The following is a 26,275-nucleotide window of genomic DNA, read 5'->3' as shown; positions in this document are numbered from 1 at the left end:
GGGCAGCTTGTGTTTGTAGAGGGCCTGGGGCTGCATGTGCGAACCTCCACCTGGAATCACACTGGGGGAAATCCCAGCTAGAGCTGGAGCGCCTGTCTAAAAAGCACCAGAAGGAATTCAGCCTTGCCAGGGTTTCTTAAGAGTGTGTTGGTGTTCCCCAGGAAAGGTACACATTTGGGGAAATGCCTCTGGGGGAAAGGGGCTTGCTGCTGAAGGAAAGCGCTTTCCTAGGAGCTCCCGGTGCTGTTGGAGCAACTGTCCCCCTTTGGCTCTCTGTGGTCCTTTCAGTCCTTGAGGCCCGTTGCACTCGGCAGATGGACAAGGGAAAGGAGCAGGCTGTGAAGAGCAGGTGATGAATCCACTCGGACCTGCGGAGACCAAGGCCACCACCTGCAGCAGGGTGTGTTCCCCCCCGTTTGGACACAGATGAGAGTAGGAGCATCTCTGTCCAGCTGCCAGCCCCAAAGCTGTCTTTGAGAGCTGTGAATTTAAAGGCCTTCATGCACACACCTCTCACATCTTACCTGTCTGCTGTGTTTCAACTCTTGGCAATATGCATTTGCCTCTTGCTTGCTGGAAGCTGCTGCGGCCCAGAGGGCCGGCACCGAGATGGGCTGTGTGGGCCAGGTGGCACAAAGAGTCTTGGCTGATCTTGGGGTGTCTGTGGCCTCAGAAAAGGCTTGGAAGGTTTGCCTCCGGAGGCGCCCTGCTCACTGGCTCTTCCTGGGCATCTTGGAGAGAACAAGGCAGGCATTTCTGGCAGCTGGGCATTAGCAGGCCTTCAGATAGGGGCGTGTTGTGGAGCAGGCCCAGCTGAGACACCCTGAGAGGAGCCCAGCGCTCCTTGCCCCTCTCCGCAGACACGTGAGCGTTGTCTGCTTTTGGGATGACCCCGGCTGTGTCAGGGGGTGCTGCTACGTGGACACGAGACAGCCGGTCCTGTCCTGCCGGGTCCCAGCAGTGCCTCGCAGCAGTCCTGCATCCCCGTCAGGATGCCGGCCAAGAGAGGTCTTGGAAGCTGAGGCAGCTGATTTGAAGCTTGCGTGAGTGCCTACAGGTCAAGGCCAAGGGCGTTCCCTCAGGATAGAGCAGTCCTGAGAGGTCTCTAGAATTCAAAGAAATCAGCAGACAAATGCATTGTCCACCAAAAGCTCTTTTATTGGCAGGAGATTAGGGCTCTGCACCCCACCACAAGGCTTCTTTGCCACGTCCAAATTGCAGTGGGTTTCTGTAGGAATTCTATCAAAAATACCTTCCGTCTTTAGACTGCTGAGGTGATTCCATAGGCAGGGGCTTAGAAAGAAACACATTGCGTCAGAATCCTAGACTTGAAGCTAATGTTCACCTGCTGGCCAGGAGGAGTCTCAGCACACCAAAGCAGCTCATCTTCCTCACCCCTTCCCTGCACAGGGCTGATTCTGTAGCCGCCCTTCGGTCTTCCCCAAGGCTATGTCTAAAGCTTTTTGTCAAGTCACTCTCTTGCCAAGTTAGGCTTCCAGGTTTTTCTTATGTTAACTGGTGCTAAGTACTTCTGGATATGTGTGCTAAGTACTCTTTCCTTCTGTCAATTGCCTGAGCTTCCTTACATCAAACAAAGGCCTTGTTTCATTCCTAAATGTGCCTGAAGCTGGCCCAAGTCTTTTGGCACTGCTTGCTTTCCTGTGGCATGTTCTACCTCCCCCGAGAGTAAAGAGGGAGCTGGAGAAGGAGCCTGCCAGGCTGCTCTCCATCCTTTACCAGCAGTCCTGCTTAAGCGGACAAGTCCGAGCTGAGCGCAAATGGAACAGCCGAGCACGGGAAGGGTGGGTGGGAAGGATGATCCAGGAACCGTAGGCCTGGCAGCCTGAGCTTGCTGCCAGGGAAGGCCTTGGAGCACATCCTCCTGAGTGCCATCCCACGGCATGTGCAGGGAACCAGGGGGTGGGAAAGCTCTGCGGCGGGATGGGGACAGCTGCGGGTCTTGGCAGGGCGTTGAGCTGGGGTTGGTGTTGCTGGGCGTGTTGGGGAAGAAGTCGTCTGGAAGAGGAGAAGTCTAGGCTGGAACTGGAGTCACTTTGAAGGCACCACCTGTGGTATGGCACAGCTTTGTTTATGGAGGACAGAAGGAATAGCTGGGACTTATCAAAAGCATGATGTCTCTGTGGAAGTGAAGAACAACTCGAGAAAAATGCAGAACACTTCCACAAGCCAAACACAGGTCCCAAATGGGAAAACAAACAAACAAAACCTTGTGACCTCCAGAAGGAGCCCCTGCACCCTTGGGCTAGAGCGCTGCAGAAGCCAAGACATAGAACTTCACTGAGCCAGATGCTCACCTGGAGCACCAGCCCTTTGGTGCCTCAACATGGCAGATCAAAGCCCATTTCCCAGCTGTCACTGGCTGGGGCCAATGCTAGGTCCTGGCAGGACTGCAGCACTCGGCATCCTTAGCCAGCAGCAGCAAGTGCTGGCTGGGCAGAAACTTGCACCTCTGCCTTGCACTAAAGACAGCACCCTCCAGAACTGGCATTTACTCTCTCAGGAAAATCTGACTCTGCTGTCCCCATAGCTGTAGGGTTGTGGTAACTTTGCTCATTTTGCTCCTCTTTGGCCTCTTCTCCAGCAGAAGAGAGAGCCATCAGCACTGCAGGTGGCTGAGGAGCTACCACTAACTGTAGCAATGTATCTGCAGCAATGTATCTGCATAACTTGGAATACAAAGTGCTCAAGCCCAACTACCACGTAGAGATATTAGTTACAAGTAGCAGCTCTTTGGGAATATATCAAGGCCACAGAGACACAAACTGGTCTAAAAAGAAGAGGAGCCTGGGAAATTGAATACCAGGACAAGAAGAATGAGCTAGAGGCCATGAAGGCTCGGAATTATAGCCAATCAAATTGCCTAAGGGACATGTGTTGAGCCACCAAAGCAGACGAACCAATCAAGAAAGGCATGAAGGTGTGAACAGTGGTCTTACAATCAATAAACATAGTGTAATGTAAATATGAAATGGCTTCTGCAGAAATCCTATTGGTTCTGTCGTTCAGAGGTACTGAGCTCCCACAAGTATCATTCAGATGTATTTGCTGGCAGCCAGAAATGAAAATTCCGGACTCAAGCTGTAGCCCGAAAGAGCAGGGAGATGCTCGAGGAGGCACCACCTTTGTTTTAGCAATTCAGCAAGTGAGCGAGTCCTTCTGTGAAAGGAACCACTTCCCTCCTTGCCTCCTTTCTGGCACCTGAAAAGGACAAAGACCGTCCCAAATGCAATTTGCAGGCTGCCACAAGTCTGTGCTACTTGTGTCTTTTCAACACAGCTCTACCCAAAGCTGCAGCCACAGCTGACACCAGAGAGGAAAGCCCCTGAGAGCAGCAGAGTCTGTGGGGGCTGTTGTCATTTACCTCTCCTCCTGTGGCAGTGTTGAGTGCTTTACAAACCTCTCCAAAAGTCCGAGAAACAAAAGAGCCACAAAGAAAGGAGAAAGCATTTAGATCTTGGAGTGCAAGCCAGCCCAGACTGGAGATCTCTGCTGGAAATGCCTAAAACCTGCAGGATGCAGAAGGGCTCTGTCAGAAGGCAGATGAGGCATTTTGCTCTCAAGTGCATGGCCACTGGGCCTGAAGCATTGAGGATTACTGCCTCAGCTCAGAAGGAGAGTTTCTTCTTTCTTCTTGGGTTTCAGTCTCTAAATTATGCAGTTCTAATCCTGACCATGGGGTATTTCCTTCAGCAAACTCTTGGAAAGAAAGCTGTGATAGGGGGTAGGTTTCTCTTTCAGGCAAGCAAGATTCTTCTCCCTCTGTACGTGTAGCCAGCTGATTATAGATATACAAAAATGCTAAGGTAATAAACACAGAGATGTCCCATGCTTGAGAGACCAGGAGATCTACCAGGTCATTTTCCTGGCTCCAGGCAAGACCTTGGCAGTGTGACAATTTGACAATTTGACAATGCCTTCTTGCCACGCTTACAAATTCTGACTGGTACTGAGAGATGGGACAATCTATCCTCAGTGTCTGAACATTTTTGCAGCTTGCCTGACTTCAGACTTGATAGATATTCTACCAGGAAAACACCTGGCCCATGGTTTTGTGGTTGGACTCACCCGCTGCCGATATTTTTGACTTTGATGGATTTTGTCATGGGATTTTCCATGCTCACAATTGTCCCTGAGGAAAACAAAATTCAAGATGCTCGCTTTGAAGCAGAGATCCCAGCTTCCAGGAGGCACAAAAGGCAGCCCCATTGCTGGGGCTCTGAAAACTTTGTGATCGCCTGGGTAACAACAACAAAACAACCAGACAGACAGCTCTGAAGCAAAAATGGCCAGAAGAGACTGATTATCTACAGAAGTTCCTATGGGGAATCCTAAATGTCCCTGTGATATCAAACTGAGGAAGAACATTTGGTCCAGCTACGCTGCCACGTGCACACAATACGCTATCCTCCAGACAACAAATACACAAGACGTACTCAGTAGCTCCAGGGAGTCCTCCTCGATCTGCTGTTGCTGAGCAGCAGCTGTGTCAGCGCAGGAGATGAACCGACTGCCCGGGATCACCGTCTCAGCTTGGGGAGCAAAGGCTCCTTGACACAATGCTCCTGCTGCAGCTGGTTTGGTGAAAGAGCCTGTGTAGATCTGGGAGAAGAAATGAGTTTGGTTCAGAAAAGTGGCTGGCAGAGATGACCCTGAGATACATTCCAAATGCCAGCCCTTAGGAAGATGCTGTCAGCCTGCCACACGCAGGGCTCTTCAAATGGATTTTTTGCACGTCCACTTCCCTTTGACTGGATGGCTCAAAGCCAAAGGCTGGTGTTACTGGAGTTCATGGCCAGATTCATCTTCCATTTTCAGGGATTTTCTGAAGGAGGACTGCCACAAGGACCATATTCCACTTCCTCCCAAGGACCATATTCCACTTCCTCCCTTTTTTCCCCCTCCGAGGGCTACAGACAAACTTGCAGCTCCCTGTTCAAATGTTCTACCTCCTCCCACGGAGTGCTCTTGTCCTCCACCACGTTCAGGTCATGCTCAACTGGCAGCACTTCTGGTGGAGGCAGTTCCTGTGGCTCACACCGATCCTGGGGCTCCTCCTCCTCAGTCATTTGCAGGAGGCCTTTGCAGGCTGCCTGGGGAGACGTCAGCACTTCCACCCTGAGTCAAACAGAACAAAGCAGTCAGAGACTACAGCTCGTCCCTGTCAGCCAAGAGTCATCAGCTGTGAGCAAAGGGAAAGAAGAGATTTTCAAGGGCTACAGACAGCTGGTTTCCATCCTGCATCTTGGGCACCATGTTCCACTGTTAAAACACCAGAGGATCAGGAAGGGCAGAGCCATGGGGGAGGGAAATGCACAGGGACTCCCCCTGGGAGGGACCTCGGGAGGTTTCCAGGCCAGGCCAAAGCACAGTCAGTGGAGAAAGGGACACAGGGAGGGGCTGTCTGTGTGCTCTGCCATGGCAGGATGAGATGCAGAGCTGCACAGACACCCAGACCATGTGGATCCCTGCAGGAGCTGATCTCACTCAGTGGCTCCCAGGCCTCTGCTGCTCTCTGGTTGCTCTGGTTTGATGTTCCCTGGTGGTCACACCCAGCCCCACACACACCAGTGCTGTGTGCACACACACCAGTCTCAACAGTGCCTGGGCCCCAAAGGACACAGGACCTGATGGTTTGTGGTCCCCACACCAGTATCTGGCACTTGGACATCCCTCAGTACCACGAGCAGAGAGAGCTCCCTTGTCCCAGAGAGTTCTTGGCAGCAGGGGGTTTAGGAAAATGGCACAGGCTGTGGGGATCAGCTGGAGGGCATGGCCAGGGATGGGCACTGACCATCACCTCTGAGCAAACCACCTTGATCCCCCATCCTTTCCCTTCCTGGGGTCCTTTCTTAGATATCCCATGGGAAATCTTGCACACTGCCCAAATGCCCTTTGTGGATTTCCATTGTAAATCTCAGACCCCAACGCAGAACCTCCCATGCTCAGATGACATCATGCTGGAAAGCTCTGCCATTGACCCCCTTGGTGAGGCTTTCATGAGGAGGTGTCAGAACTTCCCTAAAATTAAATGTTTATCTTCTGTTTTTTTAAAATTGGAATGGCCCTAAAATATCATGTACTGCAGCCCCCTTGCTGTGAGAGGGCACAACTACCACTGCAACAGATGGTCAAAGCTCCAGATCTTGAACACTTTTTGGGATGGGGCACTCACTTTTGTGGACAACCTGTTCCTGTCCTGTCAGCATAAACACAAAATATTTCATTCTTATATCAAGTCTGAATTTATGCTTGAAATTTTAAAGGCTTTTCCCTTTCCACTGCCAATACAGGCTTGTAAAAATATGCCAATTTTTCTGGGATTATGACCACGATGTTTTAATCTGAGAAGACCTTGAAAAGACACAAAAATCTCCCAAGATATAATCTGGAGACCACAAGCACAAAGCCCGTGAGACTAAGGGCCCTGGGCTCAGTGGTGTGAGTAGCCTGAGAGGGCCTGAATAGGTGTTTCAGAGATGGTGGAGCTCTTCTTCATTGTGTGAAACTGCCTGAGGATGAAATAATGCCAAACGGATCTCCTGGGCAGTTCCAAACTGGACACAAGGAAAGAGGAATTTCTGTCCCAGGGCAGGGCTGTGGTGCAAAACATCCCCCAGAAGGAGTCTGGAGCAGCCCAAGGCTCTGTGTTGCCAGGCAGAGGCAGGCAGGACACAGAGCTGTCAGCAAAGGAAGGGCCCAGCCAGGCGGGGCAGCCAGGGGATGACGACAGCCTGCAGGGACAGAGGCGCAGGGCACGGACACCGTGGGACAGCCTGGGCTGCACAGGGCACAGGGATGGGCAGCAGCTGCAAGGCCCTGACAGAGCCAACTCCTGCAGCACTTTGGCCATGGCTGCTGGGCCTGGGCCTGAGCCTGAGCCATGAGGAGGAGACAAGTGACCCTTGCAGGCCTGGGGCCTCATTGCCTCCTTGTCCCTGCTCAGCAGCCTGGCAGGGGCCGCCCCATGCTGCTGCCCTGGGCATTGCACATCCCCACATCCCAGTGGGCCGGGAAGAGCCCTGAGCACTGAGGGAGGGACAGGATGTGCCTTGGCAGGGGCTGGGGCTCGGGCCTTGGCCCTTTGAATTTTTGGAACAAATGCAGGTTTCCTCAGCATCAAAGACACCTTTGCCTTGTTTGTCCCCACCTGTCATCAGTGCCTACAATATTCTGCTCTAACTGGAACCTGGGGACATTTTCTCAGTCATGTCTGTCAGTGGGACCCATTAAAACTTCAAGAAACTTTGGAGTTTCAATCTGATTAGGAGTTCTCAGAAAGTTTTTTAAACACTCTCTTAGGGACTGAGTCTGATGTAAACAACACCAAAGGCCCAAGAGGGTCATTAAAATCCTGGTACTGTGTCTGTGCTGCTGAGCTGGGCCGGGCTCCTGAAACAGAGGCACCTCCTGGCAACCAAGAAGAGATTTTAAAAGACATTTCTCCTCAGGAGCAGCTCCACTCCCAGCCCAATAGGGCTGAGGGCACTGCCTGCAGGTACCTGAGAGCAGTAAAGCAGACAGAGGCTTAAAGCAACTGGAAGGACAATTCTGAGATAATTCATGGAGAAATCTTCACAACTTTTAAAAATTATGAACTTCTTCATGGAGAAATCCTCACCACTTCAGACACAGTTAGTCTCTGGCTGCAGGGATCTCCTAAAGCTGACCCAGGACAGGACTGACAGCACTGTAAGGATGGCTCTGCTGCCCTTTCTGCTTTGGGGGAGGATGTGCTCCAGAGCGGAGCTGCCCTGGGCACCGTCAGAGGGACAGGGCAGGACGGCTCCTGCTGCCAGGGACGGCTGCAGGGGCTGAAGCTGGGGCTGCAGCCAGGGGTGCCCAGGGCTGTCGTGCAGAGCAGGTGCTGCAGCCCTGAGGGCTCTTGGCCAGGCCGGGAGATCTGTCACCTGCCAGGGGCAGCTCTCAGCCAGCCTGGCAGCTCCCATGGATGCTGGAGGGGAGCTGTGAGTGCAGTGAGTGACTCCTGCCAGGGTAGGTCCTGCTGCTGTGGAGAGGGTGCTGTGTGTGCCAGGGCTGCTCAGAGCTCCAGCTCATGCCCAGGTAATTTCTGAGGGGACTTTTCATGAGCTCATTCAGGGCAGGAGTTTCCTGCTTGTGTTTCTGCTTTCCTCAATCTGTGCTCCCATTTTTCCCTGACTCAACTTGGCAGCAATGACCTCAGCTGTGCAGGGCAGAGCAAGGGCTGAGGCTCTTAAAGCATCAGGATGAGGATTCCTGGGAACCTCAGCAAGTGCCTGCACTTCCCCAGCCTCCAGATCCATCCAGCATCACCTTTCCATGGTGCCCAGGCCTGGGGGAGCTGCTCTTTAATCCCTGCAGCCCCGAGCAGCTGCAGGGCAGAGCTGGCCCAGGGCTGGGCTGGGCTCTGGCAGCTCTGGCAGGGAAGGAGCCCGGGGCCACAGGAACAGCTCGGGCTGGGACAGCTCCAGCAGCAGAGCCGTGGGCAGGGAGGGAGGGAGGCAGTGCTGAGGGAAGCCCTGCTGCAGGGGACATGTGGCACCTGCCGGCCCTGCCCTGTAGGGCACACACTGCCCTGAGCAGCACAGCTCTTGTGTCCCCTCCCAGACAGCACAGCCCTCAGCCTGGGGGCTCGGGGCCCTCAGTCCCCTCCTGGGCTGGCAGAGCAGCCCCAGAGATGCAGGGCATCTCCCCTGCCATGTGCCCATTGCCTGCTGACCAGGGCCTGAGGGCCACTGTCCTGCACTGCTGCTGCCTGGGAGGGGCTGTGCAGGGCTGGGCAGGGAAAGGCTTTTCCTCAGGGCCCGGCTCTCTCTCTCCTTGCCTTGCCCAGGTGCTGCTGGCATTGCTGACGGGCTCTCTGGGAATGGCAGTTCCAGCTGCAGGCTCAGGCCCAGCCCTTGGGCTCCTCCTGTGCAGGCTGAGCACAGCAATGGGGTGTCCCAGCTCCCTCTGCCCCGGGGAGCTCTGGGCTGGGCAGGCTGGGAATGAGCCGAATCTCCCTGATTTAGGGAAAGGCAGGGGCCACTTTGTGTGCCAGGGATCCCTCTGCTCTCAGCAGTGTCACCTGGCTTTCTAGGGTAGCACAGGATTGGAGCTCAGAAAGGTGCAAATCCAGGGCTGCTGGGAACAGGAGAGAGGGACAGAGCAGCTCCCCTCAGTCTGCACTAAGGCTCAGACAATGCCCCTGCCTGACTGGGCTCTCTGTTCTATCCAGATGCAGCAGAATCTCTTGTTCTGCCACCTGCAATCCCTATCCCTTTCACTTGGTGTCTCCTGTGCCTTAGGAGGAGACTCAAGTTCAAACCCTAGGACTGGCCCCTGCCCTCACTGTTCCCCTGCACTGACTGGGGGTCAGGACTGACTTGCAGGTGTCCTGCAGGTCAAGGTCTGGCTCCTCACTGAACATTGGCCAGCAGCAATCAGGGCTTGAGCAACCAAGGTGAAGGAAGTTCTCCTAGACATAGACAAGGGGGATATGTTTAGTGGCAGGGACTGCTCTGTGAGAAAGACCTTTGACTTTACTGCGAGAAATCTTCCCTCAAAGTCACTTCCTTCCTTCAACAGATTTCAAGACCCCAATGCAGCAAATGTCAAACAGCAGCTCCATCAGCCACTTCCTCCTGCTGGCGTTGGCAGGCACGCGGCAGCTGCAGCTCCTGCACTTCTGCCTCTTCCTGGCAATCTCCCTGGCTGCCCTCCTGGGCAACGGCCTCGTCATCAGCGTCGTAGCCTGCGGCCACCACCTGCACAGCCCCATGTTCTTCTTCCTGCTCAACCTGGCCCTCACCGACCTGGGCTCCGTCTGCATCACTGTCCCCAAAGCCATGCACAATTCCCTCTGGGACACCAGGACCATCTCCTATACAGGATGTTCTGCACAGCTCTTTCTGTTTGTGTTTTTCATTTCAGCAGAGGTTTCCCTCCTGACCATCATGTGCTACAACGGCTACGTGTCCATCTGCAAACCCCTGCACTATGGGACCCTCCTGGGCAGCAGAGCTTGTGCCCACATGGCAGCAGCTACCTGGGCCAGTGCCTTTCTCAATGCTCGCATGCACACGGCCAATACATTTTCCCTGCCCCTGTGCCAGGGCAATGCCGTGGGCCAGTTCTTCTGTGAAATCCCACAGATCCTCAAACTTTCCTGCTCACATTCCAATCTCAGGGAACTTGGGGTTCTTTTGTTTTCCATCTGTTTATGTCTTGGTTGTTTTGTGTTCATTGTTTTCTCTTACGTGCAGATCTTCAGGGCTGTGCTGAGGATCCCCTCGGAGCAGGGATGGCACAAAGCCTTTTCCACCTGCCTCCCCCACCTGGCCGTGCTCTCCCTGTTCCTCAGCGCTGGCATATTTGCCTACCTGAAGCCCCCCTTTATCTCTTCCCCATCTTTGGATCTGGCATTGTCAGTTCTGTACTCGGTGGTGCCTCCAGCCCTGAACCCCGTCATCTACAGCCTGAGGAACCAGGAGCTCAAGGATGCCCTGCGGAAAATGATGAGTAGATGCTTTTCAGGAGCAACAAACTGCCTGTTTTCTTCTGCATAGTGTTCGCAATGGAACTCATGAAAGGCCCAACAGGCCTTCCCAGGTCTTTGGAAGTATTCAATTGTTTTTTTCTGACAGAAAATTATCCCAAATTATTTTCTTTTAATCACCTCCATCTAAATCACTGTCTTCCTCTTGAATTTGACCAAGAAGCTCTGTAAACCAGGATGTGTGCTATTGCTACATTTGAAGAAAATAAACTACCTTGCAGTGCTTGTTTTATCTGGGATCCCAACTCTGAGACCTGCATGAAATAAGAAGGGAGAAGGGGAAAAGAGTCCCAGCAGAGCAGCACTGCCAGGAGGCAGCAGTGCTTGGTCCTTTCAGTGCTGCTCTTCCCAGCTCCAGCCTCTCCTTCCCAGCCCTTCTGTGGCTGTAAGGCCGCAGTGCTCTGGCACATTGGTCACTGTCCTGCTGCGTGTCCCTGCTGTGACCACAGGCAGGGACTGGCCATGGGCACTGCTGGGACACAGCTGGGCTCCAGCACAGCAGCTCCAGCAGCACAGGGAGGGCAGGGCAGGAAGGCTTTGCTCTCCCTGCAGAGTCACTCTCAGGAACAGGCCCAAGGAACAGACTCTGAAGAGGCTCCTTGTGCTCCTTTTTCTCCCAGGGCTCAGTGGGATGACATCAGGGTCCCAGCGTGGCCTTCAGGGGACTCAGGGCTGCCTCAGGTTCTGCTTGTTGGTGGCCAGGGCCCATCAGATGGTGAATGGCCTGTGCTGAACCTTCCTGGGGCTCTGCAGCTTGTGCCAGGGCTGATGGCAGGGGAATGTTTGTCTGGAGGGCCTTGGGAGCTGCCAGGAGAACACAGGGGAGCTGCAGGGACAGTGTGTGCCAGGGATCAGCAGGGAGTGGAGCTCCCTGGGCACAGGCCTGGCCAGGGTGGGGTCACCCCGAGATCAAGGACTGAATGTCTGCTGTGAGCCAGGAGAGCTCTGCAGCCCCAGGGGACACAGCAGGCACAGGGAGAGGAGTCTGGGCACTGATTGCTCTGACCCTCAGGGAACTTCCCCAGGAGGATCCAGGGCAGCCCCAAGGCCATGTGGCAGCCCTGGAACAAGGCAGGCAGCTCTGAGCAGCCTCCATGGCCCCAGCAGAGCCTATGTGGGAGGGGGTCAGTGCAGGGAGCACCATCGGCTGCCTCTGTCTCCCGGGCTTAGCAGCAGAGCCCAGCAGAGGCAGCCCAGGGCCCTGGGCAGCACAGCCCCCGTGCTCTGCAGAGCAGCAGCCCCAGCTCGGGGCTGTGGGCAGCAGGGCAGGGGCTGCAGCAATGGCTGCTCAGGCCAGCACAGACGTGTTCCCCTGGGAAAGGCTCTGTGGGCAGCTGCCGTGTGCCAGGAGCAGAGCAGGAGCCCGTGGGTTTGCAGAGGAGCCCTGGCAAGAGGCTGCCCTGTCCCTGAGGAAGCAGGAGCAGCCTGAGGAGCCCCAGGGCCAACTCTCTGCTGCTGTGCTGGGCAGCGGGGCTGGCCCTGGGGCTGCAGGAGCTGCCTGAGCTGAGCATCTCCTGAGCATTGCAGACACAGAGTAGCTGTCCATGACCTCCAGTGCCTCCAGCTCCTGCTGCTGGGCCAGACTGGACTGGGCTGCTCTGCAGGGTTGGGGAAGGGAGAGGAAAACAATGGGCCCTTGATTATAAGAGTCCCCGCAGTTTCACACCGGTCCCTTGGTTCCATGGGGCCCCACGGTGTCACTCTGGTCCCCTTGGTCACACCAGGCCCCGCAGTGTCACAATGTACCCTTGGTTCTGTGGGGCTGCAGTGTCTGTTCTGCCACTGAACAGGGTCAGCACCAAAAACACAGACACAAGGTTCAGGTATGGTGTGATTTATTATAACACAAAACTGCAAAGAATGACAAAAGGAGAAGCTCAGCAATGCACCCAGTCGTCACTACCAAAGATTGCCTGCAGTGATTATGAAAAAAGATGTACCAGTTACTCTCAGACTTTCCCATCAACCAGATCCACACATCAGCTGGGGGAAGCTGTCACAGCCAAGGACTGCAGAGCCACTCCCGGACACTGGGAATTCCTGCAGGTGCCTCCAGCCACAGGTGAGGCTCCAACCCGGCTGTGAGAGGGCCCAGCTCTGATAGCGCTGAATAAACAAACTGAGAGCACTTCTGGTACAGGAACATCTGGTTTCATTCTCCTCTTGGGTTTGTTCCAAAGCCTGGTCAGAGCTCAAATATAACCAATAACCAATACCATCCACCCCCAAACAAGGCCAGATGTCGGATTTCATGGCCTTGGCCAGTTTCTAAATACAGAAAGATCAATCCATGTTTCACTGATGAGAGGATACATCTATCACAGCACTAATGACCATGCATATTTCATTAATGAGCACATACAAAGATAATCTTTGGTTGGAAGTTGCATCCAGAGGACACCTTGGGCTCAGGGCCTGTTGTCCAGGCCTCACTCCGGGCCTGTTGTCCAGGCCTTGGTACTTCAGGGACCAGGTTTAGTGTTGGGCTTGACCCTGCTGGGTGAACGGCTGGACTTGATGTGCTCAGAGGTCTTTCCCAACAGAAAGAATTCTATAATTCCAGGATTCCATCTGCTGGATTCAGTTAGGTCCATGTTAGCAGCATAAATTGACTCAAGAATTTCCTCTTGGTCAGTGCTTGTGGCCTAAGGCTTCAGCTCCTTCAGCTCCTGCTGCTAAGCTGCTCACACTGAACGAGACGACTCGGAGAGAAGAATACAGTTCATCTAATTCCTTCTGGGACACTGAGAGGGGCGGATGTGAAAACAGGAGCACTGTTTGGTGTGGCCTCCTCTCTGCTCTTCATGCCTTTCAGCACTTTGAAGCAGCCAAGAGCTTTCTCCAAGAGTGCAATGAAGCAGCTGCTCCTGCTCCCAGGTCTGGCTCTTCCCAGTCTCTGACCTTGTTTGGTTTTGTCCCTCTTGCTGTGCCCTCTGTTCCCCCTGTGCTTGGTGGCTGCTGCCCAGGACTGTGGAACTGGCACAGATCCAGTGGTGGAGACCCTCCTTTCTCTGCCCTTGCAGCTGCCTGCTCACAGCAGCCTTTTCCATCTGGGAAGCTCTACGTGGAGAAGGAGTCCCCACCTCTCTTCCTTTCACAACCCCCAGGAGCCCAGGGCTGCCATCTCAAGTCCCAACTGGCCCTGAGGGCTCCCGGGTGCCTCAGGCTGCTGTGACACCACTGCACACAGGAGGGAACAGTGGCAGGGGCTGTGCTCAAAGTCAGCTCCATGTGCTGCTACTGCTGCTGCTGTGGGGGTCATTTGTCCAGCCCTGCCCCAGACTGAGGGATCAGATGCAGGCCCTGCTGCTGCTCCCTGGGGATCAGGCGCAATTTGGTTGTTGCTGTCAGGGCCAGCAGAAGCCGTGGCTGGAGCAGCGGGTGCTGACAGGGCCCCAGGGCCCGGGGCCGGAGGGGTCCCTGGGCTGGGGGCTGGCAGGAGCTGCCCCTTGTTCTCCCTCTGCCTCCCGCAGAGCTGGGCCGGGCACAAGTGGGGCAGCACAGCAAACAGGGAGCCTGCCAGTCTCTTCCAGCTCTGTCTGCTCAGAGTTTGGGCCTTGGAGCTTCAGGTGGACAAAGGCAGCTGCTTCTGCTCCCTCTGTGTGTCCCCATGTTCAGCAGTGCTGCTCCATCAGTCTGTGCCCAGCAACGGGGAAAAGCCTCAGCCCTGCAGGGCCAGGAGCTGCCAGGCTCTGCCTGAGCAGCTTGGCCACCAGGAAGGGAGCAGCTCCACAGGGGAACCAGGAGCAAAGGAAATGCCTTTTATAGGATGTGTTTTATGTTTTGAAAAAAAAAAGAAAAAAGCAAAAGAAAATATTAGAAAATATATAAAAGATAAAAACTACCCCAAATGTTTAGTGAAAAGTCTTCTGTAACTTTGGATTAGGAAAGAGGTAACTGATTTTTTGAACAGACAACTCAGTGACTTACTTTGTTAATGTGCTGGTGGAAAAAATCCGTCAGCTGAATTCCTTTGGCAGATTTTGGGCTTTTTAACCAATATTAAGTTAATTTAAATAGTGGTTTGAAGCAATAGGAAATTGAAAGATGGAATGTGCATGACTGCATCGTGAGTGTAAAAATTTTGCAGTTTGAAACTTAGACATAAAGTATTGCAAAAAGAGATATAAATCTCAGTAGATTGTGTGACAGCAGCTTTCCTTTGAGCATGTGCAGCATCACAAAGACTTAATCAGTGGGACTGGGGGTGCTTGGAGATTCGTCCTGTTCCATTCGCGAATGTCATGAAATGGGACTTCACCTGCCACCACAGCTCCTTGGACCTTGTGTCCCCCAAAGCAGATACAAAGTTTTCCTGCTGCTCCCCCCTTTCCACAGATCCACAGAGAGCTTGGATTTTTCCAAGTCTAGTGGCTCCATCGTGCCATATTCCTAAAGAACCAGCAGCCCATCCTGATGAATAAGGTGAGTTACACTGATGGTTGTCAGCTCCATTTCCTGCCTAGAAATCCTGAAACTGCTTCTGAATGCTGCTCCCCTCAGCTCTTGGAAACCTACTCACAAAGAGCTGGGAAAAAAATTCCCTGCCCATGAGGAAACAAGTGAGTTGTGCCAAAGTTAGACCTCTGTGGGAAATCTCTATCCATCCCTATCCTATTAAAATATCTGTATGTGGGGGTGTGCATAGATGTGTCTTGTATGGAAAGGAAGGAGTGCACAAGCAACATGACTGACACCTTCACTCTGTGTTCATTCCATACCCGAGGGAACAAAGATGTTATGGAAACCCTTGTATAGATAGACCCTTCTGTCCATGGGTACAGAGACATCCCAGAGCCCCTGGCACACACAGACCCTTCTGTCCATGGGTACAGAGACATCCCAGAGCCCCTGGCACACACAGACCCTTCTGCCCATGGGTACAGAGACATCCCAGAGCACCTGGCACACACAGACCCTTCTGTCCCTGTAGGATGGAGCGCGGCGGGTGGGGGCGGTTGGTGGGCAGCGAGTCCCGCATGGCAGGCAAGACCCGGCTCCAGCCATGCCAAGGCTCAGTGCCGGCTCCTCTGGAATGGGAAAGCCCTTCAGCCTTGTCCCTGCACAGAGGGGCACTACTGGCCTGGCAACACTTTTTGTCTTCCCCACGAGCTGCAGGAGATGAGAACACAACACTTGCAAACACTGACTGCAAGCCACAGCTCTGGCTGCTCCCCATGAACCTCAGCTCTGGCACCACTGTCTGCCCCAGGCTCCAGGGGATGCAGTGGAAGCCCGGCTGGGCTCTGCCCTGGGGCCATCCTACAGGGACAGCTGCAAACAGGGAGCATTTGGCTGCCACAAACAGCCAAGCCAGGGGTGGAGGGCAGCTGGTCCAGCCCGGACTGCACTGCTGTGTGCTGTGCTCTGGGCTCCCCGCAGAGGGGACTGCACTGGTGTGCCAGAGGAGACAAAGAAGCTTCAGCTTCAGCCTAACTGAGGTGGGTGGGTGGGCCGGGAAGAGTGGGGTGGCTCACGGGACTTCACAGAGCTCATCCTGCTGGAAGGATGAGGAAAAGGGAGTGGGAACTCAGCAGTGAGGAGAGCTGAGGGCAAGAGAGCAGCTCTGAATGACACTAAAATGCCACCAAACCTCTGAGGCATTGCTGCCCCTCAGCCAGTGACAGGATGAGTCCCTAAGCCTGGGGCTTGGTCTTCCCCATGGTGACAGGCACCAAGGATGGCAATAGTGTGATGGAGACTGCAATCAGCTGGGCACTCACTGGGGGAAAATAGGGAGCAGTTGTGAAGGAAAATGCAGGTGGGGGACAGAACTGTTCAGAGAAGGGCTGAGCTACAGCTTGAGCAAGCTGAAAAATGTCATTTGGCGTCACCCCAGATTGATTTCATTTCAGAAGGTATTAAACAAGTTTATTTTGGGGGGTGTCATGTTTTCCCTTGAAGATGCACCCTCTGCAAACTTGAGCTGCATTGCCAAAATGCTCAAGGCAAGTCTGCTGCAGGTCACACCATTTCTTCTTTGGCTGATCCCGGCCCGGTGCTGAGCTCCAGCAGAGCCCTGGCAGAGCCCAGAGCAGCCTCAGCATCCGCAGAGCCCGGCTGCAAGGACAGAAACCAGAAACCGCCCGTCAGCTGAAGGCTCCTGTGCCCTTGTCCCAGCCGCCCGCGGTGCCCCGGCCATGCTGGCCATGCTCAGAGCGGGGCCCAAAGCTGCCCATCATTGCTGCCTTTGGCAGCAGAGCAGGAGGGCAGGACACGTGCCCAGCCTGCAGCCAGTCAGGGCAGATCCACCTCCCCAGCAGCTGCCCAGAGCAGGATGTGCCTGTGCTGGCTGTCACCTCCGAAAAGCTCTTACCCCACCCGTGCCAACAAGACGGGGACACACCTCACGCCATCCGCCGCGAGAAGAAAAGCTGCTCCCAAACCATGTCCTCAGCCTTCTCCGTCATCCACTCCACAGCTGGTCCCAAGCACTTCCCAGTCAAGACTGGACACCACCTAGAAGGCTTCCTTTAGATAAACAATCATCAAATTAACAAAAAGAGATTACAGACAAAAAAGAGAAAAAAGGGAAAAGGTAAAAGATCCTATCTCTGTCAGAGGTTGAGGAAGCCCCCATGCCCTGCATGCTAGGGAAAAACCCACCCACCAGTGAGGGAAGCCCATGCTTTCACTCTTCCCCTCCTACACTGCCCCCCAAAATAATGGTGATCCCAAAGAAAACAAAGGGAGTGGAGCAGCCCAAGTCCTTCCTTGCCGGCAAAGCAAAGCAGCCGAGCACAGGTTCTGGAGTCCCACCTCTGCTCCCACCTTGGGGCATTCTTTGTGTCGGGCTGGCTGTCCCAGCCCCAGCCCAGTGCATGGTGGGGGGTGGCAGCTGTTGGCAGGGCCAGGAGCCAACTCCCATTTCAGAACCACCCCAGCCCGTGTCCCCAGCCCTGCCACAAAGCAGCTTGGCAGCCCACTGAACAATCAGTTGCATCAGCCCCAGTAAAGGGGGGAACCTTTGGTTCCTGGCCAGGCTGTGCAATGCCCAAATCTGGGAGCATCCCCCTGTGTGTGAACTCATCTCCAAATTGGCTGTGGAGCCTGGCTTTGAAGAAGGTGCCAGAATTGAAGTCCATCACCTTCAATTGCTGGTGGCCAGGTTCAGGAAGTGGTTGTCATCCTTGTTGTCGTCCTCACTGTCTCCAGCAGCAGCAGCCCCACCTGGTGCAGCTTCTCCAGGGGCTCCTTCTCCTTCCCTGGGGGTGAGACCAGGCCGTCAGTGTTCTGCCCAGGGCCCCAGCTGTCAGTGAACCAGCACAAGCCAAAACAATTCGCATGGCACTCACCAGTGGTGGGCAGAGCATCTTAGCTCCAGCAGAAGGGCTGCCTGTGCCCACCTGATGACCCCTGTGCAGTGACACAGGCAGCACAAAAAAGTCTGGGTTTCTTTGCTTCTGATTGCCAAGGCATGTTTGCAGCTGGAACTTACCAGGGCCCTGCATCAAAATGAGCCTCTGGCTCTCTCCCTTCTTCTACTCCAGATGAATATCTTGCATCCAAGGATCACCAAAAAGGTCTTCTAATGAAGGCCTTTCCATGTCATCCACGGATAAACAGCACCTGATGAGATCCTTGCACTCTGTGAAGAGAAACCAGAAACTGCCAGTCAGTTGGAGAAGGCCCCTGGCTGCTTTGCCCCATATTCCCATGCCCAGGCCATGCTGGATGTGCTCAGAGCTGGGCCTAAACATTCCCATCAATTCCCTGCTTTGGAGGAGAGCAGGAGAGCAGGACATGTGCCACCTCCTCAGCAGCTGCCAGAGCAGGATGCTCACGAGCCAACTGCTGTCTCCCAGCACTGGTAATCCCCCCTGTGCCCAGAGATGAAAATCCACCTTGAGAGAGCCGTTGTGGAAGCGGGAGCTGGCCCCAGCTGATGTTCCAGCCACTCCTGAAAGGGTGCTGCCCGCAGACCATCTGGTGCAGGAGCATGCCCAGGGACCAGATGGTAGCTGGCTCGCCATAGTACCAGCCAAAGTCGGTCCATTCTGGGGGGCTGTATGCTGGTGTTCCTATGGAATACAGATGGAGTTCATCAGGGGGATGCTGCTGCTCCCAGAGCCTGGCCCCAGCATCCCTGGGCATGTGGGGACTGCCCCAGTGGCACATAATGTGACCCGCTGCCCTCCCACCATGACCTGAGACTTGTGTGAAAAATTGCCATTGGAAAAGAAACCACTGGTGTTGGAAAAGGGCGGCAGAAGCCCTGGAAAGGCCTGACCAGAACAAGAAAAAACCCACTCAGAGCAGGAGGAAAACCATGCCTTCCTCCTCCCTGCCTGCATTGCCCCAAATAACATTATGAACACAAGACAAAGAAGGCCAGAGGAGCAGTCCAAGCCCTTTCTCACCTGCACACCAAACTGGCTGGTGCACAGGTTCTGACTCCACGCTCTCTGATACACCCACCCACGGGTGTTTCTGTCGGGCTGGCTGCCCCAGCCCCAGTCCTGGGCAGAGTGGCTGGCAAAGGCTGCCAGCAGGGCTGGAAGCTGGGCCCCAACCCACCCCTGCTCAAAAGCAACTCAGCTGAAGTCTCAGTGCCATGACTGGCAGCAAAAGGGAGAATCCCCACTGCCACACCCAGGTTGGGCTGTGAGATGTTGGGCCATGAGATGTCAGGAGCTGGGAGCACATCCTTGCGTGGGCTCACCTGCAAATTGAGTGTATGCCGTGTCTTGAAAGTAGGTGCCACAGCCAAAATCGATCAATTTTGCCTGCCCGGTGGCCAGGTCAACCAGGATGTTCTCTGGTTTGATGTCTCTGTGCAGGACCCCGCAGCTGGTGCAGTGCCGCGTGGCCTCCAGCACCTGGCGGAACAGCTCCCGCGCCACCTCCTCGGACAGGAACCTCCGTGCCCGAATGAAATGCTGGAGGTCCTGACACCGCTGCTGGCGGTCCAGCACCATCACGATTTCACTGGGGAGCTCAAGCCACTCCAGCAGCTGGACGACACCAGGGAAGCCAGTGGAGACCCTGTCCAGCAGCACGATCTCCAGCGGTGCGCTGGTGCCGTTGGGCTGTGGGAGGACCACGATGCCGTCAGTGGGGCTGAGGCCGTGCCAGGGGTGGGGAAGCCCTCACCCAGCCCGGGATGTTCTGCACCCTCCGCTGGCCCCACGCCCGCTCTCCCTCGAGGCGTCCTGGCGGCTTCCACCCTGCCGGGCCTCGGCTCGTCCCCGCCCAGCACGCCCCGGCTTCTCCCGCTGGCCCCCGCTCACTCACCAGCTCTCCCCAGTGCCGGACGCGGTTCCGTGGCACCCTTTTGATGGCCACCTGCAAGACAAAGGGAGAAGCGGGCTGAGCTCGCTGCCCACGCTGCCCAGCCCCATGCTCTTCCTCCTCCGCCCTCCTCCTCCTCCTCCTCCTGCGCCCGCCGCCAGCCCCGCCGCTCACCGGTGTGCCGTCCGAGAGCCGCGTCCCTGCGAAGACTCTTCCGAAGCCACCGCGCCCCAGCAGTGAACCCAGCCGGTACTGCTCCTGGAGGCCCTGCTGCGCCTTCCCTGCCGGCGAGACGTGGCTTTCAGTGCTCGGCCCGGGGCCAGCAACAGCCCCTGAGCGCCCCTCAACCGCTCCAGGCCGGGAATCCCCAGGCGTTCGCTCCTGGCAACGCGACAGCGGCAGCTCAGGGCCGGCGGCAACGCTGCCGAGCGGCGGAGCTCGTGCTGGGGAAGACGCAGCGGAGGCGGCGGGAGCGGCCGCGCCGCGTGTGTCCTCCGCGGGGCCCGGGAGGGGCCGGGGTCGAGGCAGGGGCCAGGGCCGGGGCCAGGGCCGTGGCCGGGACCGGGGTCAGGCTCAGCACAGGCGGAGGCAAAGGGCGGCGATGCCGCCGCAGCCCCAGGCACTGATCCTCGTCCAGCACCGCCATCGCCAGGACAGCCAGAGCCCGGTGGAGGCGAGACCGCGGCGGGAGGCCCGGGGCCGGGGGCGGGGACGGGGCAGCCCGGCCCGAGGCCGGGGGCGGGCCGGGGGCATGGCCCGGCCCTGCAGGGGAGAGGGAGACTGCGAGAGGACGGGGACACCGGGACAGGGAGATCGGGAGAGGGTGTGGAACTGCGGGAGAGGAAAAGCAGGAGGAAGTCGAGAAAAGTCGCTTTTTCTGCTGCTGCTGTCGCTGCTGCTGCCACTGCTGCCACTGCTGCCGCTGATGCCGTAGCAACTGAAGCCCCAGGGCCGTTTTTCCCCGGGTCCATTTGTCTGTTGCCCGCTCAGCCCCACGCTGAGCCCTGCGCTCCCCTGGGGCAGCCCCGAGCCTGTCCAAACACGGGAACTTTGCCCACAGGAGCCAAGACCCAGAGTCTTGACTCCTGCACTGTGGCAGAGCAATCCCCTTGGTTGCTGCTGTGCATTGTCCCTGCTGAGGGTCAGACACTGTCAGAGCACATTCCCTGAATGGAGAATTCGTACCTGGCCCAAGCACTGCACTTGTGTCTCCAGCATTGCTTTCCAAGAAAAACAGGGAAAGGCAAATTGTGTGTAGCTCATGGTATTTTACAGCATCTCCAACTTCCCAAATCATGGATCTTAGAGGTGAGATCCATTTGTAGTTCATGGGATGGAGAAGTAGTGCAAGATGGAAAAGGGGAGCATCAAAATCATTTGACAAGGACATCTTTGATTGCTTCTTTACAGTTTCATTTCATTTCTTAAAAGCTCCTTCAGTTTTCCCAGAATCTTCTCCACACTCCTGTCTGCTCTTTCCAAGAACACTTCCTGGAGAACGAGGTGCAGCTTCTGTCACAAGACGTGCCACCAACTGCAGCTTCCCTTGGCTTTCCACACTGTGTGTGCAGTAGGAGTCTTGCAGCAAAGCAGGACAAATATTTGAAGAACTTGACAGCTTGTCTGTTCTTTTCCTTGTGGACTTGGGAGTTGTGCCCTTGGTAAGGTTTTCATTGTTACTGTTGTACCCTAAGAAAACAGGATGGGGTACCAGGGGAACCTGCTGGGAGTCTGTTATCATCCACCCAGCCAGGAAGAAGAGGTGGACAACTTAATCTATAAGCAGCTGAAGAATGTTTCAGGATCACCAGGCCTTGTTCTTGTAGGTGACTTTAAGCTGCCGGATATCTGCTGGGAACTTAATACAGCAGGAAAGAGGCAGTCCAGGAAGGTTTTGGAGTGTATGGAGGACAACTTTTTGTTGCAGCTGGTGAGTGAGCCCCACCAGGGGAGGGCCTATGTTCGACCTGTTGTTTGCAAATAGAGAAGGGCTGGTGGGAGATGTGGTGGTTGGAGGCTCCTTGGGACACAGTGATGATGAAATTATAGAGTTCTCGATATTTGGTGAAATCAGGAAGAACATCAAGAACACTTTTACACTGGACTTCCAATCAGCAGACTTTGGCCTATTTACGAGACTTATTCAGGGAGTTGCTAGGGAAGCAGCCCTTAAAAACAAAGGAGTCCAGGAAAGGTGGGCGTGCTTCAAAGCAGAGATCTTGAGGGCAGAGAAACAGGCTTTCCCTGTGTGCCAAAAGATGAGCTGACGAGGCAAAGGTCCAGCCTGGATGGGCAAGGAGGTTTTGAAGGAACTTAGGAATAAAAAGAGGATGTATCATCTTTATTAAAAGGGTCAGGTCAAGGAGTATTTAAGGGGATTGCTAGGGCATGTAGGAAAATTGTTTGGGAGTCCAAAGCTCAATTCAAACTTTATTTGGCAATTTTGTACAGGATATTAAAAAATGTTTTTCAAATATATTTACTGCAATAGGAAGACCAACCTTTGTTCTGTACTGGATGTGGGAGGGAACTTAGTATGCAGGAGGAGGCATTCAGAGAACTGCTGAGCTGCTTGGATGTTCATAGATCTATGGGCCCAGGTGGGATCCATCCCAGGGTGATGAGGGAGCTGGCAGATGAGCTTGTGAAGCTGCTCTCCATCATTTACCAACAGTCCTGGCCCACTGGTGAGATTCCAGATGACTGGAAGCTGGCCAATGTGACACCCATTCACAAGAAGGGTGGGAAGGAGGATCCTGGTAATTATAGGCCAGTTAGCCTGACCTCAGTACCTGGTAAAGTTCATGGAGCAGTTTATATTGTGTCATGGCCAGGGTATCAGAGCCAGCCAGCATGAGTTTACGAGGGGTAGGTCATGTTTGACCAGTTTTTACGTCTCCTTTTATGGCCAGGTGACCTGTGTGGTGGATGTGGGAAAGGCTGTGGATGTTGTGTGTTTGGACTTCAGCAAGGCCTTAGGCACTGTCTCCCACAGCACGCTCCTGGAAAAGCTGGCAGCCCACGGCTTGAACAGGAGCACTCTTTGCTGAGTTAACAACTGGCTGCATGGCCGGGCCCAGAGAGTGGTGGGGAAGGGTGCTGCATCCAGCTGGCAGCCAGTCACCAGGGGTGTTCCTCAGGGGTCTGTGCTGGGGCCAGCTCTGTTCAACATTTGTATTGACGACATGGATGTGGGTATCGAATATTTCATTAGTAAATTTGTGGACGACACTAAGCTGGGAACATTTGTCAATCTGTTGGCAGGTAGGAGGGCTCTGCAGAGAGACCTGGAACAGTTGGATGGGTGGGCAGAGTGCAACAAGGTGAAGTTTATTAAGTCCAAGTGCTGAGTCCTGCATTTTGGCCACAATAACCCCTGCAGTGCTCTAGGCTGGGGATGGTGTGGCTGGACAGGGCCCAGGCAGAAAGGGCCCTGGGGGTTCTGGTCGACAGGCAACTGAACATGAGGCAGCAGTGTGCCCAGGTGGCCAAGAAGGCCAATGGCACCTGGCCTGGATCAGGAATGGTGTGGCCACCAGGAGCAGGGAGGTCATTCTTCTCCTGTACTCGGCACTGGTGAGGCCACACCTCGAGTGCTGTGTCCACTTCTGGGCCCTCAGTTAAGAATAACCTTGAGATGCTTAAATGTGTCCAGAGGAGGCAACAAGGCTGGTGAGGGGCTTGGAACACAACTCCTGTGAGGAACGACTGAGGGAGATGGGGTTGTTTAGCCTGGAGAAAAGGAGACACAGAGGTGACCTTATCACTCTCTACAACTCCCTGAAATGTGTTTGTAGTCAGGTGGGGCTTGGTCTCTTTCTCCAGGCAGCCACTGACAGAACGAGAGGACAGAGTCTTAAGGCTGCACAAAGGGAAATATACGTTGGAAATTAGGAAAAAGATTTTTATGGAAAGGGTGATAAAGTTCTGGAATGATCTGACTGGAGAGGTGGTGGCATCATCATCTCTGGATGTGTTTTAAAAGACTGGATGTGGCACTAGGTGCCATGGCTTAGGTGAGGTGTTGGGACATGGGTTGAACTCAATGATCTTGGAGGTCTCTTCCAATCTAGTCATTTTGTCATTCTGTAATTCTGTAAAGGTTTCCAGGTCAAACGGGCTAAGTCAATGAAGCTTCTGCTATGATAAGAGTTTTATTTTGAGTTGGATGTTTTAATTAATGGTTTTCCAAGTTCCTTGATTTTCTATATTTTGCCAGTAGAGCTGTGTGTTGCTTTGACCTCTTAGCTCAGTTGGTTAAAGTATGGTGCTAATATCACCGAGGTTTAGGGTTCCATCCCTCTATGGGCCATTAACTTCAGAATTGGACTTATGATCCTTGACTGTTCCTTGCAAATAAGAATATTCTGTGCATCTGTTCATCCTGAGACTATCTGGTTGGCATTTCTCTTTGTGCACAAAACGCGAGTAAGAGAACCTTTGGGTACCCCCATTATTTCAGTGTTCTGAGGTGTTACAGCCCCGCAGGCTCATTATGGCCTCTTGTTTGCATGAGGCCCTGCTGTGTCACACTGGCCCTCAGTGCCATGAGGATCGGGAGTGTCACACAGCTTTGTGCCATTTGTCCTTGCTGCCCCTCCCATCCCACTGCCCCACAACCAGCCCCGAGCCACCCGGGAGGGACAGGCCCTGCTGTGCCAGGCCTGGGCTCAGGGCTTGGCCTTTCTGCTCCCTCCAACCAGCCCAGGCCTTGCTCAGCATTGCAGTTCCCTGCTCACAGCCTGCGGCTCCCTGCAATCCTGGCCTCAAGGATCTGCTCTCAGCAGTCCCTGGGGAGCCTTTGGCACTCCCTGCCCTCAGTGGGGCCCAGGGATGCTCCAAGGGACTTGGAGTTTTGCTTCTGCCTCCTTGAGCAGCTTCTTCAACCCTCTCTCCATGCCTAAGCGTCCTGGACTCAGCCCCAAATCCAGTGTGGGGCTCATGAAAATACAGAATACCTTCACGAGCTCTTTCTCTCTCTTCATTTGTCTTCAAGTCTCCAGGGCTTGTGCAGCTGCTTGGAGTCAGTTTGGAGTTCTGTTAAGGAGGGAGATTGCCAAGTGCATCTCATGATTTTTTTTTTTTTTTTTTAAATCAAGGGCACATTTTTTTAATATTTCAGTTCATTGAAGAAGTGACAGAAGCATTCTCCAAGTGATCTTAATTTGAATGTCTCCTTAGGAGGTCTGGGCATGGTGAAGATTGAGCCCCTTGCAGGCTGACCTTGTTTGGAACACCTGCTCCTCACCCCAACCTCACCATATCTAACCTCACCCACCAAGGACTGACATCCCATAACATAAAAAAATTATGTTTTTTAAAAAATAAAATGTAATTATTTTTAAATTATAATTTATATATAATTATATAAATATAATTTATATATAATTTATTATATATTTTCCAGATTTATAATGTTATTACTGTTCTTTACATACCTAATTTTATATTTATATTGAAAACGGTATACATTTTTAGCAACTAAAAAAAAATTGGCCATTTGTTCTAAGTAACACTATTCCCTTCATTAATTCATTGACCTCTATTGGCTATTGATTTGTCCCTTCTTATGCTAATTAGTCCTTTTTTTATTCCTTTTGTAACTGTATTCATCATTTTCTCAGAGAGGGTAAAAGGGGCTACTTTGGGGTCCACGGAGACGTTTCTGGGGCACATTTGGGGATGTTTTGGAGCTGGGGAAGGAATTTCTAGAGAACTTAAGGGTCTGGAGGACACTTGGGGGAGCCGCGTGGGCCCTTGGCGGGGCACTAAAGGATTCTGTCGGATAATTCGGGGTCCGGGCGGGCACTTGGGGGGCCCTGAGGGGACTCTCTGTGGCGCGGGGGATGATGGGAGTTGTAGGCGCGGGTAGAACACGGTGTAACGGGGCCGAGGAGCATCACGGGAGTTTGAGGCGCAGCTCCAATGGCTGTCGGTGGGGCGCGGGGCATGGCGGGAGATGGAGTCACGGCTGGAATAGGGCTCTGTGTGCGCCGCGGAGCATGCTGGGAGCTGTAGTCCCAGAAGTGCATAAAGCCGAGCTGTGGCGGGTCCCGGAAGGCGCTTGGCGGACACTTCTGCGTTCGAGTCGCGACTTGAGGCCCTCGGGGGAAACGTGTGCGGTTCGGGAGGAATTGGGGGGAACTTGGGGAGCTCGAACCGAGCGCTTTAGGACACGGGGCACAGCAGGAATTTTCGGCGCGAGACTGTGTTCGGCAGAGCTCTGAGAGCACGGGGGATGATCGGAGATGAATTCCCAGAAGTGGCTCTAACGGGCATCTCTGGGGTTGGGAGCAGTCAGGGGAGTCGGGGACGATTTTTGGGGGTTCCAAATAAATACTGAAGGGGCACTTAGGGATCCTGGAGGGTCTGGGGAAACATAGGGTACACATGGGGAGGAGGGGGGATACGGGGGCGGGGTTCTGTGGAGTGCGGGACATGACGGGCATTGTAGTCCGGGGTGCAATGGGGCTCAGTTGGGCCGCGGTGCATGACGGGAGTTGAAGG

At 54.3% G+C, this 26,275-nt stretch overlaps 2 protein-coding genes across 2 annotated transcripts; one reads left to right on the top strand and one right to left on the bottom strand.

Moving 5' to 3' along the window:
* The first annotated feature begins 9,590 nt into the window (after positions 1-9,590).
* LOC136302551 (olfactory receptor 14J1-like) lies at positions 9,591-10,547 on the top strand. The gene has a single exon (XM_066206026.1). It carries the CDS (start codon positions 9,591-9,593, stop codon positions 10,545-10,547), a length of 957 nt encoding a protein of 318 aa, XP_066062123.1.
* Positions 10,548-19,248: 8,701 nt separating this feature from the next.
* On the bottom strand, positions 19,249-20,414 carry LOC136302442 (serine/threonine-protein kinase pim-1-like; the record flags this gene model as incomplete). The annotated part of the gene is made up of 4 exons (XM_066205936.1): positions 20,189-20,414; positions 19,943-20,049; positions 19,772-19,822; positions 19,249-19,566 (listed from the first exon to the last, which is right to left on the bottom strand). Coding segments are annotated over exons 1-4 (702 nt in total), but the record flags the coding sequence as incomplete, so codon positions are not given.
* Positions 20,415-26,275: the final 5,861 nt, after the last annotated feature.

Source organism: Chamaea fasciata, unplaced genomic scaffold (assembly GCF_029207755.1).
Source record: "Chamaea fasciata isolate MVZ Bird 193981 ecotype frontalis unplaced genomic scaffold, bChaFas1.0.hap1 SCAF_29, whole genome shotgun sequence".
In the NCBI taxonomy this organism is placed as follows: domain Eukaryota; kingdom Metazoa; phylum Chordata; class Aves; order Passeriformes; family Sylviidae; genus Chamaea; species Chamaea fasciata.
Note: the sequence above shows the minus strand (reverse complement) of the source record. Positions and strands in the feature narration are given on the sequence as shown.